The 16,003-nt window shown below is 54.5% G+C and overlaps 1 protein-coding gene across 3 annotated transcripts in view; it reads right to left on the minus strand.

Moving 5' to 3' along the window:
- The window catches only part of SIN3B (SIN3 transcription regulator family member B), a 44,245-nt gene that overhangs the window by 8,434 nt on the left and 19,808 nt on the right, over window positions 1–16,003 (minus strand). Inside the window, exons 6-12 of one of the 3 annotated variants that reach the window (XM_086408605.1) lie at window positions 13,033–13,155; window positions 11,637–11,723; window positions 11,088–11,206; window positions 6,132–6,339; window positions 3,768–3,884; window positions 2,494–2,732; window positions 1,689–1,872 (exon numbers count right to left, since the gene is read on the minus strand). In XM_086408605.1, the coding sequence (XP_086264731.1) occupies window positions 1,689–1,872; window positions 2,494–2,732; window positions 3,768–3,884; window positions 6,132–6,339; window positions 11,088–11,206; window positions 11,637–11,723; window positions 13,033–13,155 (1,077 nt within the window). Of the gene's footprint in view, window positions 1–1,688; window positions 1,873–2,493; window positions 2,733–3,767; window positions 3,885–6,131; window positions 6,340–11,087; window positions 11,207–11,636; window positions 11,825–13,032; window positions 13,156–16,003 lie in introns of those variants that run through there. The other 2 variants (XM_086408604.1, XM_086408606.1) reach the window with 2 other exon arrangements.

Here is a 16,003-nt window from a genome sequence, read left to right on the forward strand (position 1 = left end):
GCTACCTTTACCCAGTCAACAACTCTCCTCCCAACGAGCCCGAACACCCTCAGTACCCCGCAGCCTTGCACAGGCTGCCCCACATTGTACTCTCTCCTGGTGACGCTGGTCCCCTGCATGAGTCAACAGAGGCAGACACACCAGGTTCCAGGAAGAAGTGAGCGTGTGCGCTGTCCCTGTGAGCGGGGAGCTCCCGAGGTCAGGACGAGCCCTCCCTGGCGCGCTCAACAGTGGCCCTGAGGGGTTCCCCAGACTCCCCTGGAATGAGGGCCCGAAGGGAAAGAGGGGCAGGGCCTCTCAGGCTGCCCCCTGGCCAGGGGCTTCACTTTCTGGGAAGGGCAAGTCATGTGCTCCCGTCTCCACTGTGGAATCTGCAGTGTCCAGAGGCCTCCTTCCTTCCTCGCTGGAGGGATGGGCGGCGTCTGAGTGGGTCCCAGCAGGCAGAGGCGGGGTGCGGGCACTGCAGCTCAGTCCTGCTCCCGGCTCTTTAGCGTGGCCTTCCTCCTACTACTTTCTGAGTCCCCACCTTGTGTATGTCACAAACGCCCTTCAGAATCTTCCAGGCAAGGGTCGGAGCTCGTAACCAGACTGTCCTCCGTGAGCCACGCAATAGGAGAAGGGTCTCCTGCCCTAAGCAGCAAGGCGCCGCACACACAAGCTCACCAGGCCCCAGCCCTTCTCCCTCAGACCCCAGGGAAGGCCCTGCAGGACTCTGCTGGTGGCAGCAGGGCGGAAGCGGCTGCGCCCCCGACTCTGGGGTCGGGGTGGGGGTCTCAGGCCTCAAGCATCTGCAGCCTGAAGTGCAGAGGCCAGATCACAGAGTGGACCTTGGGGCTGAGTGGTGGGCACTGAGCGGGGCAGGGAGGCAGGAGGGAAGGTGGTCTGGGGCCAGCTCGCTCAGTGGTCTCTGCAGCCGTGTGGAGGAACACGAGCTCTGGGCAGGGTGAGCCTCCTAGCGGGGCCGCTCCAGGGCCTGGAGGTAAGACAAGCCCCACCGCTTGCTGCTCAGGACTATGTGTGGCAGAGGGGGGGGAAGTGACCCTGGCCAGCGGGGCACTCGGTCAGTGGCGCTGCTCCCTGACCCGGGCTCCGCCACCGAGCAGCAGCCCCCCCCTTCCCTGACAGCCAACGCCCAGTGAGCCGCCCCCGCCAGGATTCCTGTCTCGGGCTCCTGCTAGTAACGCTCTCCCCACAGGCATTGTTCAAAGCCCAGCTCCTCAAGCCCAGGGCCTGGCCGGCCTCACTTCAGGCCCCGTGAGCTGGACCACACCAAAGCCTGGCAGGGCACTAAGAGGGCAGCGTGGTGGCGGCAGGTGGCGCCCTCGCCTGCTGCGGCCAGCCTGGGCAAGGGGCCAGCTCCGGTGCCTTAGTTTCCCCACTGCTAAAACTGGGACAGTAACAGTACTACACAGTAAGACCGGCAAGTACGGGTTAGATGGGACCTTCCTCCCAAAGGCCGTAACACTCCGAGGCCCAGGGCGAGCAGCAGCACAGGAAAGCTGCCAGCCCCAGTGAGCTGAAGGAAGGTGCAGCGAGGCGCGGGGAGCTGAGGAGTCAGCCCTCTGCTGACAACGGCAGGGCACCTTCCTGGGTCGGCCCGGGGCCAAGGGGACACCCCTCCCATCCCCACGCAGCCCTGAGAGGGCAACGGAGGCCGGGAGGGCCAGACCCGGCTGAGGGGGCCTCACCTCGTCATAGACGCTCTCGATCTCGTTGAGCAGGCTCTTGGAGCGAAGCGCCTTGGTGTCGTTCTGCTTGAAGTTCACGGCCTGGTGGTCCAGGGACTTGAGGTACGCTTTCTCATACTGCTCCCGCCAGATCTTGTTGAAGCCCTGCTGGGCCTCCCGCCACTCCTCCTCCTTGGCCTTCAGCCTGTGGGGGCAAGCAGGCTCATTCCACCTCAGACCCACGGACCCGTTCCAGGCCCGGACGGCCTGCTGCAGGCACGGGGGTAGGCTCTGTGCTGGATGGAGGGCGGTGGGAGCGGCTGGCGGCCTCGCTGGAGCTGGCTTTACGGACGCTCAAACGCCACTGCCCTGCAGCCCCCCCGTCCCGGCCCGCGGCACTGACTGCGCTGCGTGCGGCTGCTGCGCTCCCGGTGGATGGGACTGTCGGGCTGCTCACGACTGGGGCCCCAGCACTGGGCGTACAACCAGCCCAGGGCAGCCACTTAACCAATAACTGTTCACAGCACAGGGAGGGCCCCAAAATGTGTGATTAAACAAAAGGCAAGCCATGATACAGGACAGTCCCATTTGTGCTTTAAGATAATTACTCTTCATGTTTAGGCATGATCACGTGCAGAGTGGAATTTTTGAGGACACAAATAATCACTAACGGCTGTACTTTTGTCTTGGGGATGGAAAAGGGAGAGAAAGGAAGACCAAAAAACACAACCAGCCAGCCTGAGTCCCCAAGGCCCCCCTCAGATTACACCTGGGACAAACAGCAGTAATGAGCCCCTGGGTGGTGCGGTCAGAAGCGTGAGGGCACCTTTTTAGGACAACGGGGACAGCGGTGACAGGGTTCTTCTTGAGGCTCTCGATGATCTCTGGGGCTTTGTCGCCGTAAATGCGGTGGATAGCGCGGCGCTGGATCACTTCCGACGTGCCCCCCAGACAGTCGTCCAACCGGAACTTCTCCTGGTCTTCCGGCGCCATGCGGGACAGCTTCTTCTGGACGCTCTCCAACACCCGGATTGTGGCCAGGTTGGTCTCCAGGACAACGTCTAACTATGGACAGGAAGGCAGAAAGAGGTCAGCGGGTCAGCTCATCCCCCAGGGATGAGCCCGGGCCAGCAGAAGGGATGCTGGGACAGAGGTTGGGAAGGGGTGATGGATGCAGGCCCGGGGGACTGGGGCAAGCATGGCTGGTTGTAGGTCCGGGCCCTGGTGCTACCTGGACCTCCCCACTGGTAGACCCATCTGAGGAGGGGGACAGGCCCTGGCCTGGCCCTCTTCACAGGCATCGAACGCATGTTACCCTCATCACTGAGGAAGGGAGGCACAGTACACAAAGCCTGCAGGAGACTCCCCAGATCACGTGCGGGGGAGGGGGAGCCGTCCCCAGAGCTACAGCCACGTGACTGCTTCCATTTAGGGCAGAGTTAACCAGGTGGAGCACAGACTGGCCGCTGCTGAGATCTAGGAGGGGCTGTACAGGAGCAGCGTGACAGATCCGACTGGTGGGGGACCTGTTTGGGGTCTTGGCTGGTGGTGGGCACACGGGCCTCCACAGGGGAGAGAATCCAGAGCTAGACACACACGCACAAGACAAACACTTAGGCACAAGATCCTCCCCGCCCTCCCCACATACACACGGATACAAGTGCAACTGGGGAGACGTGAGTAAGGTCACGGGCGGGGTCAAGGTCCACACCCCGGCTGTGACACTGCCTCAGAGATTTACAAGCTGCTTCCACTGGGGCAAAGGTACCTGGAGCACTCTGTTATTTTTTAAGCTGCATGTGAATCTACAATGGTCTCAGTAAAAAATTTCTGTTACAAAATTAAGTGACCCTAACTGTAGTTAATGAAATACACGCACACTTTAAAAAAAGAAAGAAAAAGCAGCATCGCGGAGCCAGCCTGGGGGGCAGCAAGGCAGAGAAGGGAGGCTTTTGGGAGCTGCCCACTGCTGGAAGGCACTGGACTCGCCGCCACCCCAGAGGAGAATAGACGGCTTCAGGAGGATCAGGATGCATCCCGTGGTGGAGGCACACAGAGAGGGCCGAGCAGGGGCCCCGGGGGCCGCAGTGCCACACCCACCTCGAAGCGCTCATCCTCACAGCGGTGCAGCTGCTCCTCGTAGGGCGTCTTCTTGGAGCTGACGAAGGTGGAGTCCTCAGACCAGGAGGGGAAGGACACCCAGGTGTCATTCAGCACCTGAGCCAAGAGGAAACGCCGTGGCTGGAGAGGCAGGGGCCCCGTGGCCAGAGGGCTTTATTGTGTGGTCCAGCGTAGAAGAGCCAAGGATAAGGAACAATCCTGATTCTACAGGAAATTACGTTGATCCCTGGGTTGGGAAGATCCCCTGGAGAAGGGAAAGGCTACCCACTCCAGTATTCTGGCCTGGAGAATTCCATGCACTATACTGTCTATGGGGTCGCAAGAGCGGGACACGACTGAGCGACTTTCACTTCAGTTCACTAATTCTGTTGTTGTTTTAGCTGCTAAGTTGTGTCTGACTCTTTTGTGAACCCATGGACTATAGCCCGCCAGGATCTTCTCTGTCCATGGGATTTGCCAGGCAAGAATACTGGAGTGGATTTCCATTTCCTCCTCCAGGGGATCTTCTTGGCCCAGGGATCGAACTCGTGTCTCCTGCGTTGGCAGGCGGATTCTTTACCATTGAACCACCAGGGAAGAGCAAATCATACTAATGGTAACATTAATTTAAAAGTGGTTTTAAGAGAAAACGTGACTTTGATCACATGAACAAATCTTGCTACTTCGGGGTTGGGAAACTTTGTCTATAAAGGGCTACGTAGCAAATATTTTGGGTTGTGCAGGTCACTGGGTCTGTTGGGTCTACAGGAGAATAGCCTTTTATTGTGCTTCATAGATGTCACCTTTTTGAAAGACAGTGTGAAGGTCTGCAGCGACCCTGCACTGAGGGCGTCCGTCAGGGCCACTTTCAAGAGTGTCTGCTCACTTTGTGTCCCCGTGCCACATCTCAGTGACTCGCACAGTACTGCAGACTCTTCTCATCGTTACTGCCCTTGTCACAGGGGCCAGCGATCAGCAACTCACCAAAGGCTCGGAGGGTCAGCGTGTTTAGTGACATAAGGTGCTTCAAATCAAGTATATACTGTTGTTGTTTTTCAATATAACACTATGCTTTGGAACTGTGGTGTTGGAGAAGACTCTTCAGAGTCCCTTGGACTCCAAGGAGATCCAACCAGTCCATTCTGAAGGAGATCAGTCCTTGGTGTTCATTGGAAGGACTGATGCTGAAGCTGAAACTCCAATACTTTGGCCACCTGATGCGGAGGGCTGACTCATATGAAAAGACCCTGATGCTGGGAAAGATTGAGGGCAGGAGGAGAAGGGGATGACAGAGGATGAGATGGTTGGATGGCATCACCAACTCAATGGACACGAGTTTGGGCAAACTCCGGGAGTTGGTGATGGACAGGGAGGCCTGGCGTGCTGCGGTTCATGGGGTCGCAAAGAGTCGGACACAACTGAGTGACTGAACTGAACTGATAGCACGCTTAAATATTACAGACCGCAGTATAGCATAAACATAACTTCCATATGCACTGGGAAACCAAAAAATTTATGTGACTGGCTTTATTGTGGTATTTGCTTTATTGCAGTGGTCTGGAACCAAACCCACAGTATCTGCAAGGTAATGGGACTTCCCTGATGGCTCAGTGAATCCGCCTGCAAGGCAGGAGATGTGCATTCAATCCTTGGGTCAGGAAGCTCCCTCAGAAAAGGAAATAGCAACCCTCTACAGTATTCTTGCCTGGAAAATCCCATGGACAGAGGAACCTGCGGGCTACAGTCCATAGGGTCACAAAGAGTCGGATACGACCGAGGGACTGAGCACACGTGCGCACACCCACACACGCCTGGACTCCACTCTGCCTTTGTCCCGGTAAAGCAGCTGCGGGATGTATGTGCACAGGGCCCATCTGTGTGCCAATAAAGCTTTACTTACAAACACAGGCTGTGAACCAGATGCGGTTCATGGGCCATGCTCTGCTGACTCTCAGACTATATATCCTGGAATCGAGCAGCCACTCTTGAATTCTGGAAATGCAGTAAGACTGTCTACTAACTTCAAAAAAGCATCCAGTGGTCAAGCTGAACAGAAACTTGCTGAGGGAGTGAGCCTGGAACAGAGCGGGCTCACGGCAGAGATGAATCTCAGTCTGAAGGATGGAGGAGGAAGCCGAAACCTGTGTGCGAGCAGTGTGCGCTCTGCGGCTTGCCAGAGCCACCAGCGGGGCAAGAAACCATCTTCTCTGCCTAGGCGTTTTGTTTTGCTACATCCCAGGACCATCTACCACCCAGTGCCCGGGGGGATCAACACCCTTCCATCCATCTGGAACAGGTGACGAGTTTTGTGGAGAGGTAGGGCACGGGCACCATGTAAGCTGACGGAGCCCCTGGGGACGCTACCTCTTTGCAGATGGCTGTCCTCCCGCTGCACTTGGGCTGCTGGTAGGTTTTGGGGAGCGCCCGGTAGCTGGATCCGATGCGCTTGCACGAGGCATAGTCGATTTCCCGGCTTATTCCGTCCCCGGATCTGTCATTCATGGGTGGGGCGAAGGACAGCTCTTTCACCCCCAGGAAGGACTTGAACTGTGCAAAGAGCTCTGGAAATTTCCTTCAGAAACGAAGACAAATGGGATGGGGGGGAGGGAGGGATTAATCAGGAGTTTGGGATTAGCAGATACACACTGCTATACATAAGACAGATGAATGACAAGGTCCTACTATATAGCACAGGGAACTACATTCAGTAATCTGTAATAATCTATAATAGAAAAGAACCTGAGAAAAAAATAAACATATGTTTAACTGAATCATTTTGCTGTATACCAAAAACTAACATGAGATTGTAAATCAACTACACTTCCATTGAAAAAAAAGCCTAAGCACCTTCCTGGGGGTCCAGTGGTTGGTAGTCCACCTGCCAAAGCGGGGCAGGTGGGTTTGATCCTTGCTCTGGGAAGATCCCACACACTGCACAGCAACTACTGAGCTCCTGAGCCCTAGAGTCCATGCTCCGCAATAAGAGAAGCCCAAGCACCGCAACTAGAGAGGAGCCCCCACTTGCTGCGACTAGACAAAGCCTGTGCTCAGCAGTGAAGACCCAGCACAGCCCCTAAAAAATTAATTTAAGAAAAAAAAAAGGGAAGACAAATGTAAGTCAGCCTCCTGAGGGCTTCTGAGAACGATCCAGGGATATCAGAATGGCTCTGTGCTGAAGCAGGTAGTGAACAATGGTCAGAATCAACTTCAGAAAGGAGGGGTGAGAGGCAGAACTAGCATCCAACGTGGTAAAGTCATCGTGTGTGTGACTCCCCCCGCCATCCCTCTGTCACCAACCAGGCCCCACCACTCGCAGGACGTCCTTGAAGCACCCAAGACAAGACTGGCCCAGGCCGGCAGAAGCTGGAGTCAGCGATGTGCCTTGACTGGAAGAGGCCGAGCACCAGGCCAGGGGCTGGCAAACCAGTCAACCTGCCAGGCCTATCTGCAGACAGTTTCACCAGTGGATGGTCACACCCATTCCCTTAGTATTTCCTTGTGCATATTTGCTTGTGGATGATGGTGTCAGAAGCTGCGTGGTTGTGACCCTTGGTCCTTGACAGAAAAAGTCTGCTTCCCTGCTCCCTCCCCCCTTCTCCCTGGACAAATTCTCAGGAATCATAGCAGAATGGTCATGCATGTCGACAGGAAGCTTTTAAAGCAACTGACCCCCACGTCATCTGGCTTGTTTAAATGAATATCAAATTCTACAGAAAGGATGCAGATATGTTGACAGCCGGTTTGGTGATTCTGCCCCGTGACTAAGTCAAGCAGTCTCCCCTCCTTAACTGTGTGCTCCAAGACGGCCATCTGCTGTAGCCCACCTTTAAGGACCGCCTCCCCCACCCCTCAACTTGGCTCACAAGAAAAGCCCATGGGCCAATGGAAACGCAGGCAAGGAAGACGACAACATCGGTGCACAGGATGTCCAAGGTCACGGTGGGACAAACCACTCTGAAGGGTGGCGACGCTGCACCTCCAACTCCGCCACACCATCACCAGGGAGAAGCTCTCCAGACCACTGCATGCGGCTGCCCCCAACGTGCAAACCCGGAAAGCAGTTCACACATGCAGAGAGAGGCCTCCTGGGGGAAGGATGCGACACGAACAGTAACTCAGCTGGGCACCAGATCCAGATGAGCGAGCGGGGGGCTTCCTTGGTGGCTCAGTGGGTAAAGAACCTGCCTGCCAATGCAGGAGACATGACTTCAGTCCCTGAATCTAGGAAGACCCCACCTGCCGCTGAGCAACTAAACCCTTACACCACAGCTACTGAGGCTGCGAGCTGCAACTATCGCGCCCACACGCCGTGACTACCGAAGCCTGACAGCCCTCGAGCCTGCGCTCTGCAGGAAGAGCAGGCGCTGCAATGAAAAGCCTGAGCACCACAACCAGAGCAGTCCCTGTGCCCTGCAACTAGAGAAAAGCCCGCCCAGCGACAAAGGCCCAGCACAGCCAAACATAAATAAAACTGAAAAAAAAACCCCAAAGAACCAGCCACGTTTTAGCTGAGACTTGTGTGATCCTGCCATCCTGTTCTGGGCGGCATTCCAGAGCGTTAACAGATCTTCAGCAGGCCCAGAAAGTTAACCCAACGGAAAGGACCAGCCTGACGTGTGCACTCTCAGAACCGCCAGAAAAGCACCTCCTGATGACTCTAACTGGACCTCTGAGTATCCCAGTCCAAGAATGTGACCTTGGCACCAACCACAGGGAGAAACCGAGACAAATGTCCACCGAAACAGACCCTGCTGAGAAACTCATGATACATACAAGTAAGGGAACACTATGCAGTCACTAAAAGTGATCGCGTGGGTCTGAGAATTGCTGAGTTTAAAAAAGAGAGAGAAGGCTGCAGGCCAGCCTGACAGTGTGGTGTCACTGACGTGAAACTCAGCAGCCACACTCAGGCCTAGAGAACAGCGGGCGAAGAGTGAGGGGCCGGCTTCGGGCCTAGAGAACACAGCAGGAGTGAGGGGCTGGCTTCCAGGTCTAGAGAACAGAGCGGGAGTGAGGGGCCGGCTTCAGGTCTAGAGAACAAGGGTGAGTGAGGGGAGGGCTTCCAGGTCTAGAGAACAGAGGGCGAAGAGTGAGGGGCCAGCTTCCAGGTCTAGAGAACAGAGGGGGAGTGAGGGGCTGGCTTCAGGCCTAGAGAACAGAGCGGGAGTGAGGGGCCGGCTTCAGGTCTAGAGAACAGAGTGGGAGTGAGGGGCCGGCTTCAGGTCTAGAGAACAGAGTGGGAGTGAGGGGCCGGCTTCCAGGTCTAGAGAACAGAGGGGGAGTGAGGGGAGGGCTTCCAGGTCTAGAGAACAGAGGGCGAAGAGTGAGGGGCCAGCTTCCAGGTCTGATCTCCCTGAGCTCGCCCACCACCACACAATGCCTCTTTTATGAGAGCCTGCCCCGGGGAAAGGAAGAGCTATCCACTCAGGCCTCAGTTTCCTCAGCTGTAAAATGTACTGAGACGCAGCGAATGCATTTACATTCTTGAGTTCATAGAAGGCTATAAAAAACTGGTCCCCTTTTCAGTTTCTAACTGGTCCTGATGCGAAAGGAAAGCAACTCATGACCCTGGCACTGTAATAAATGTTGCTGAGATGCTCTCTCCTGCAACTTGCAGTGAGTGAATAAGCCACAGAGAGGAAAGCTTTGCCTCCTGATGGACAGAGGGACGTGGGGGACCGTGAAGATGCATTTGGCAAAGTGCAGCCCTGCCACAGGGATGCCGACGCGGACATGGTAAAGAATAAACCTGGAGGGAGAACCCAGGCGTGAAGAGAGGCCTACAGCCATACCAGAAACAAAACCCAGACCAGTTTTGTGTTCGGAGTAGGAGCCTGAGCTGTGTGTCTGGTGGTGTCGGCCTGGGTTGGCTGCATCGTAATTAGTGCAGAGGCGGTCACTCCTCAGCCGAGGAAGGGGGCATGACTGACATGGCACGTGGAGGGCTCCTGGAGGTTGGCAAAGGTCCATTTGTGACATGGGTTATGGGTACAAGGGATTGGCCTAAAAATGATTTTACCAAGCCATTCTTCAGTTACGTGGTTTCCTGGACCTGGGTTCTATTTTATGTTAAAAAGAAAAAAAATTTAAAAACTTTTAAAATTATTAGGAAGGCTCAGGTAGCTGCCCCCAGAGCCCAGCAGCCCCTGCAGTTTTCTTGGGGCCTATACAGGCAGGCTTCCCTGGTGACTCAGACAGTAAAGAATCCGCCTGCAATGCAGGAGGTGATCTGCGTTTGATCCCTGGGTCGGGAAGATGCCCCTGGAGAAGGGAATGGCTACCCACTCCAGTACTCTTGCCTGGAGCATTCCATGGCGAGAGGAGCCTGGTGGCTACAGTCCATGGGTCACAACTCAGTGACTAATGCACACACACTGCGACGAAAAAAGCAAGTCGTGTGTAGTGAGGACTCACCATGTGTGAGATGTTAACAGTTTTCATGCAAGCCCACTTGGAGCTTTTTGGAAAACTGCATAGGTGTGTTTATAACCCCCTTTGACAGCATGGAAACAGGCTCACATGGGGCTCAGCCCCAGGCTGGGCATGACCATGCTGGCGAGCAGGAAGCGTGCTGGTAGCCAGCACACTGCCCTTCCCACACGGCGCCCCCAGGCCCGCGCCATCCCCTCAGAAGCTGCCGGGCCCTGGGGCGGCTCACGCAGGGCAGCGGCACGGGATGCAAGTGGGTCGGTAACCTGCTAACAGCACTTCTCCTGGGGCACCAGGATGCTGACCAGTCATTTCATTCTTCCTGGTAATTTCTGATAGAATTTTAAAAATCATAATGAATCTCCCGGGAATTATGCTAAGTGGAAAAACGTTGATCCTGAAAGGTTACACAACACACGGTGTATGACTCCACGTAATTCTCTTGCCATGTAAGCTTCCGAGAAGAAGCACAGGTTTGAGGGGTTGCCAGGGGCCCAGAGCATAGGAGGGATATGGATCTGAGTATCAAAGGCCAACACCAGCTTCCTTGTGGTTCTGAAGCTGCTCTGTACCTGGACAGCGGCAGTGGACACACCAGCCTTCACGGGTGATACAGCTGTACACACGCACACACACAACGGGAACACACAGAGATGGGTGGTATCTGAAAGCCAACATCCTGGTTGTGACGCTGACTACAGATGTGACCGTGGGGGAATGCTCCCCAAAGTTCCCTGTGTTCTTTCTTACAACTGCTGGTGAATCTATTGTGATGTCTGTAACAATTTCAACTTAAAAAAATTGGAAAAAACCGTTTTCCAAATACAACAGCCAAAAGATGGCTGAAAAGCATTTACAGAACAAAATGCAAGGGAGGGAAATGCCACTCACCCTAGGAACGGGCCAACCAGCTGGAGGAGCTCAGAGCCGGACACCAGCTCTTGGTTGAAGAGGGCGATGCAGCGGAGGAAATTCTCGTAGACCTCCTGGCTCTTCAGCACCCTGCGCACCTGCAGGGAGAGGGGGTCAGGGCCCCACCGGCCGCACCCGCTCCTGAGCCCACCGGGCCTGACCCTACCAGGCGCACACAGAGCCACAAGCACAGGCTCTGGAGGGCAGCTGTGGTCTGCAGGGGACTGCTCTCCACTCACACAGCACGTGCCCAGAGCCAGCTCACTGGCTCTGCCCACTGACTCTGGGTAGGAAGGCCCTGGACCACCCCTGCTTCAGAGAAGCCATACAGCTTCTGAGCAGCAGACGTGTGTCCCCAAATGTGGCATGGGCTCTGAGCTCAGCCTTTCCCACGTGTTTCGCCACCTCCTGCCCACCGCCTGCCACCAGCCCCCTGCCACCTCCCCTCACTTCGACTGCTCAGATCCGAGCTGGGAGAGGCCAGCCTGGACCAGGCAAGGCCTGGAGGTCACTGTTCCCGCCGCTCACCTTGTCAAAGAAGGAGAACTCCTGCAGAGTCCCGTACTTGCCCACGGTGGCAATGGACAGGTCTTTGGTGCCACGGAGTTTCATCTTCTTCTGCGGAGAGAGAGTCCATGCCACGGACGCTCTGTGCGTCTCACAGGTGGCCTGTGTCCATCTTTGTGAGAGTCACAGCATCGCCAACACGAGCTTTCCTGACAGGAACCGTCATCAGGTGCTGGCTGGCGATCTGCCCAGGACCCCCACGGATGAACTTCTCAGGACCACCCACCTCGGCCTCCAGGACTGAGTGTAGAGTGGAAGTCACACAACCACCCTGCCCACAATCTGGGATCTAAATCTCAGCAACTGAGCGCTTTTGCTATCAGGCAGGGGCATCACAGAGTAAGAATAGCAAGGGAGTCATGCCCGTAGATACAGTATCAGGAACTTCTCCTGGCTGCTCCTCCCATGGGCTGTGACTGTGACTGGGGCGGGGGAGGGGAGGAAGGGGGCTGGGGATGGCAACGAGAAGATCCTGGGGAAATCTGGGTTTTTAATTGCTGTGAAGACTGTTCTCTCTAGGCTGGACTTGGACCTGAACTTGGCCACACTCCTGAGACATCAAGGATATTACCAAACCATCTCCCAAACGCCTGAAGAATGATGAGCATGTGTCAAAAGGACACAAGAGCCAACCTAGAGGGGCCCTACTGGCCAGATCTGAGGCAGTTTAGAGTCAAGACAGACAATGATAGTCACAGATTATACTGCGCTTCCACTGCAAGGGGCATGGATGGGTTCGATGTCTGGTCTGGCAACTAAGATTCTGCATGCTGCAAGGTGCAGCCCAGAAAAACAAAGCAAAACAAGGCAAAAAAACAAAAAAGAACATGATAGTAACAGATTATAACCCGAGTCCACAAAGACACACATTAAATAAACAGAGATGGAGAACAAGCTCTCCCTTCCAGCAGAAAGCCAACTAGCAAATACACAAGGGATGATGGAATAAGAAAACCACCATCACGTGAGGGTGAGGCGCACAACAGGAGAGGAACTTCAGAGCCTCTCGCCCCTCGGCAGGACGCCTTGTGCAGTGACCAACCTGCACAGCTGTGCACAGGCGTCCTGCCCTGAAAGAGCTGTGAAGGTGAGAAGCAGCAGGCTGAGCAGGGTTTCCAGTTTATGCGGAAGGAGATTATACCACATCTCGTACAATCTTGTAAGCCAAGGGGAACAGGTGAACAGCCACCTAAGAGTCGAGCCATCTTCCCAAACCCCCACAGACAGTGAATTTCAAGCTGGACTAGGGCCCCAAGCCTGTTGCTCACGGCCTCCGCATGCTGCTCCCCAGGCCATCTACAAAGAAGGCCATGCTGCTGACTGTCCACACACGTCTAGGCGCACAGCTGACGGTTACCTTCGCTGGTGCAGACACGGGACGGAGGAGGGAGGGCCGGGAGCGCTTTTTGCTGTGCTCCAGGTTCTTCTCATGCTCGCTCTTTTGAACACTGTTCATTTCGCACGGCCCATTTCCTGTGAACTAAGGACACAAACACAGGAGGTGATCAGCGCTGGTGAGACACGGCCGGACCCATCAGGGCTGGTTCTCAACGCACCTGAGCACAGGGAACCACCTGAGACTCAGCTCGCAACCCCAGTGAGCACTGTCTGCCACGGGCCAGGGGCTGGTCCTACTGCGAGCCGAGCCTGGCTCTCAAGATGCTCACGTTCACTGCAGGAAGACCTGTGTGCCCAGCTCACCACAGCTGCACGTTGTGAGACTGCGAGAAGGCTCATGGAAGGCCTAGGAGGACGAGGGTCCTGACGAGGGAGGGAGGCTCAGCGGGGAGACACTGAGTGGGGCCTTGGTGCGGGACTCACCCAGCAGACCACCGACAGGGTGTCTGCCTGTGTGTCTGGGTGCACCACAGGGAGGAAAAGCATTTCAGGTGAGACGACCAGTATATGCAAAGCCCTGGCAGCAAGAGGAAGCTGCTGACGGCTGCCAGGTGACTTGCGGGCCTTCCAGCCAAGTCTGTGTTCTTTCCTATGAATGAGAAAACACATCCTGGAGGCAATGTCATCATGGGCGGCGGGCGGGGGCGGGGGGGGGGGGGGGGGGCGGATGCTCACTGCTGGTTCTCTGCACCAAGCACGGATTAACAGGTCAGGGTGCTGGCAATATTTATGAAGAATGGTTCTGGAAGAATCTAGTCAGCGTTTGTTATCTGTATGGAAGTCTAGCAAGGGAGAAGGTGGATAGACTGTAGCTCTTCTGCAGGGCTAGGCTGCAGAGGCACAGAGCAGTCACCCCCACCCCACCATGGGGCCTTTATGCAGAGACACCACACGAAGGGGTGGCTAGGTGGATAAATCATGCTGCCTCCAAACAAAACAGAGGCAAACGTCAGCTATGAGTCAGCTCTGTGTTGCTGCTAGGGACAGGCATATCTGATACACTGCTATTCCAAACAGGAAAAAACCCCTAGGGGCATGCCCGAACAAACAGGATGCCGTTTTTTTTTTTTAAAGGATAAACATTTGTTTGTACTCAGAGGTTTCTGGAAAGATATATAAGACATTTGTAAGTTTAACTCTGAGGAGAATGACTGGGAAACTGAGGCAAGAAAGAGGGAAATTTACTTTTCATAGCTGATGCTCTCATTAACGCTTTTTTTCCATGAGTATGCACTATTTTTATATAAATAATTACAATGATAAAGATCTACTACTTAACTATGGATATAGTCAAAGCTATGGTTTTTCCAGTAGTCATGTACAGATGTGAGAGTTAGACCATAAAGAAGGCTGAGTGCTCAAGAATTGATGCTTTCGAACTGTGGCGCTGGAGAAGATTCTTGAGAGTCCCTTGGACAGCAAGGAGATCAAACCAGTCAATCCCAAAGGAAATCAACTCTGAATACTCATTGGAAGGACAAATGCTAAAGCTGAATCTCCAGTACTTTGGCTGCCTGATGCAAAGAGCTGACTCACTGGAAAACTCCCTGATGCTGGGAAAGATTGAAGGCAAAAGGAGAAGGGGGCAACAGAGGATGAGATGGTTGGAGGCACCACCAACTCAATGGACATGTGTCTGAGCAAACTCCGGATACAGCGGAGGACAGAGGAGCCTGGCGTGCTCGAGTCCACGCGGTCGCAAAGCCTGTCCCTGTCCAACAGTCTGTCCTTATCCCTTAGGGGATTGCATTTCTTTGGAGGAGTAGTCATCCAAAGATTCAAGACTATTCCAAGAAGCTAAAGTAGAAAAATCCTCAACTGCTATCTGCCGTAGATCCCAGAACTGGTGCGAACATCACTTCTTAGAGGGGGGACAGAATGACATGCTGAGTAGGACTTGGTGGCGGGGGCGGGCCGAGTGGGGAGTGAGGGGGATACCCACTGCTCGCCCAGCCAAGATCACCCAGCTGGAAAGCAAGCTCAGTATCACCAATCTTCCCCTAACAGTTCAGACAGTTCTTAGGTTTCAGTTAAATGTCCCAGTGTGCAAATGCCTGAGGCAGAAGGCCCCCAGAAACCATTTAGGCAGGGGCTGGCTCAGTTTGTGTTTGTCAATAAAGTTTTACTGGCACACAGCCACGCCCACTAACTGGTGGAAGGCCTGTGGTTGCTTTCCTGCCACCACAGCAGAGCTATGCCTTTGCCACAGAGACTGTGCGGTCTGCAAAGCCTAAGACACTCACTGTTTGGCTCTTAACAGGAAAACTGCTGAGCCCCGATCTAGGCCAAATAGTCAAGTTTAATTAGGACAATATCCAATTTTACCTTTGATTTCTTTCTCCTGCCGTTTTAGTGGAAACATAAATGTAAGGTCACTTTATAAGATGAATTATATATACATATGAGTATTTTAATAATTTTTAAAAGTTGATGAAATCTTTTAAAAAGCACAAACAGCTCTAATCACCCAATGTACACTCAAAAAAACACTGCTGGACTGAAAACAAATACCATTTAAAGAAACTGAGTAGGTGCTTTTCTGAGGGAGATGCTTATCTTTCCAGGGTGGGCTTTGTCAGAGTCCAGCTCGGTAAATGCCAAGTTGTGTCTGCCAGGGGGTGCTGCGACCACAGCCCTCAGAGAACAAGAGGCTCTACTCACCCCTCACAGAGACGCAACAAGATAACTCAGGAACCAAGGCCTGCAGACTTCATGTGAGCTGCGTAGACGGCCAGTGTAACCAGTTACCAAGCATCTGCTGTGCACCATCCCACAACTCCAGTAGACGGGGCTTCCCACCCACCCCTGAAGCAGGTCTGATGGCTGCTCCGCCAAGGCAGGACCCTGCTTTGCAGCCCTGGGCTCACCAAGGCCAGACACTTTGCTTAGGAAACTTACAACGGGCCTAGGGACAGACATTCTCAGCACAT

Source organism: Bos grunniens, chromosome 7 (assembly GCF_055505025.1).
Source record: "Bos grunniens cultivar Pamir isolate PY7600 chromosome 7, Bosgru_T2T1.0, whole genome shotgun sequence".
NCBI lineage: Eukaryota > Metazoa > Chordata > Mammalia > Artiodactyla > Bovidae > Bos > Bos grunniens.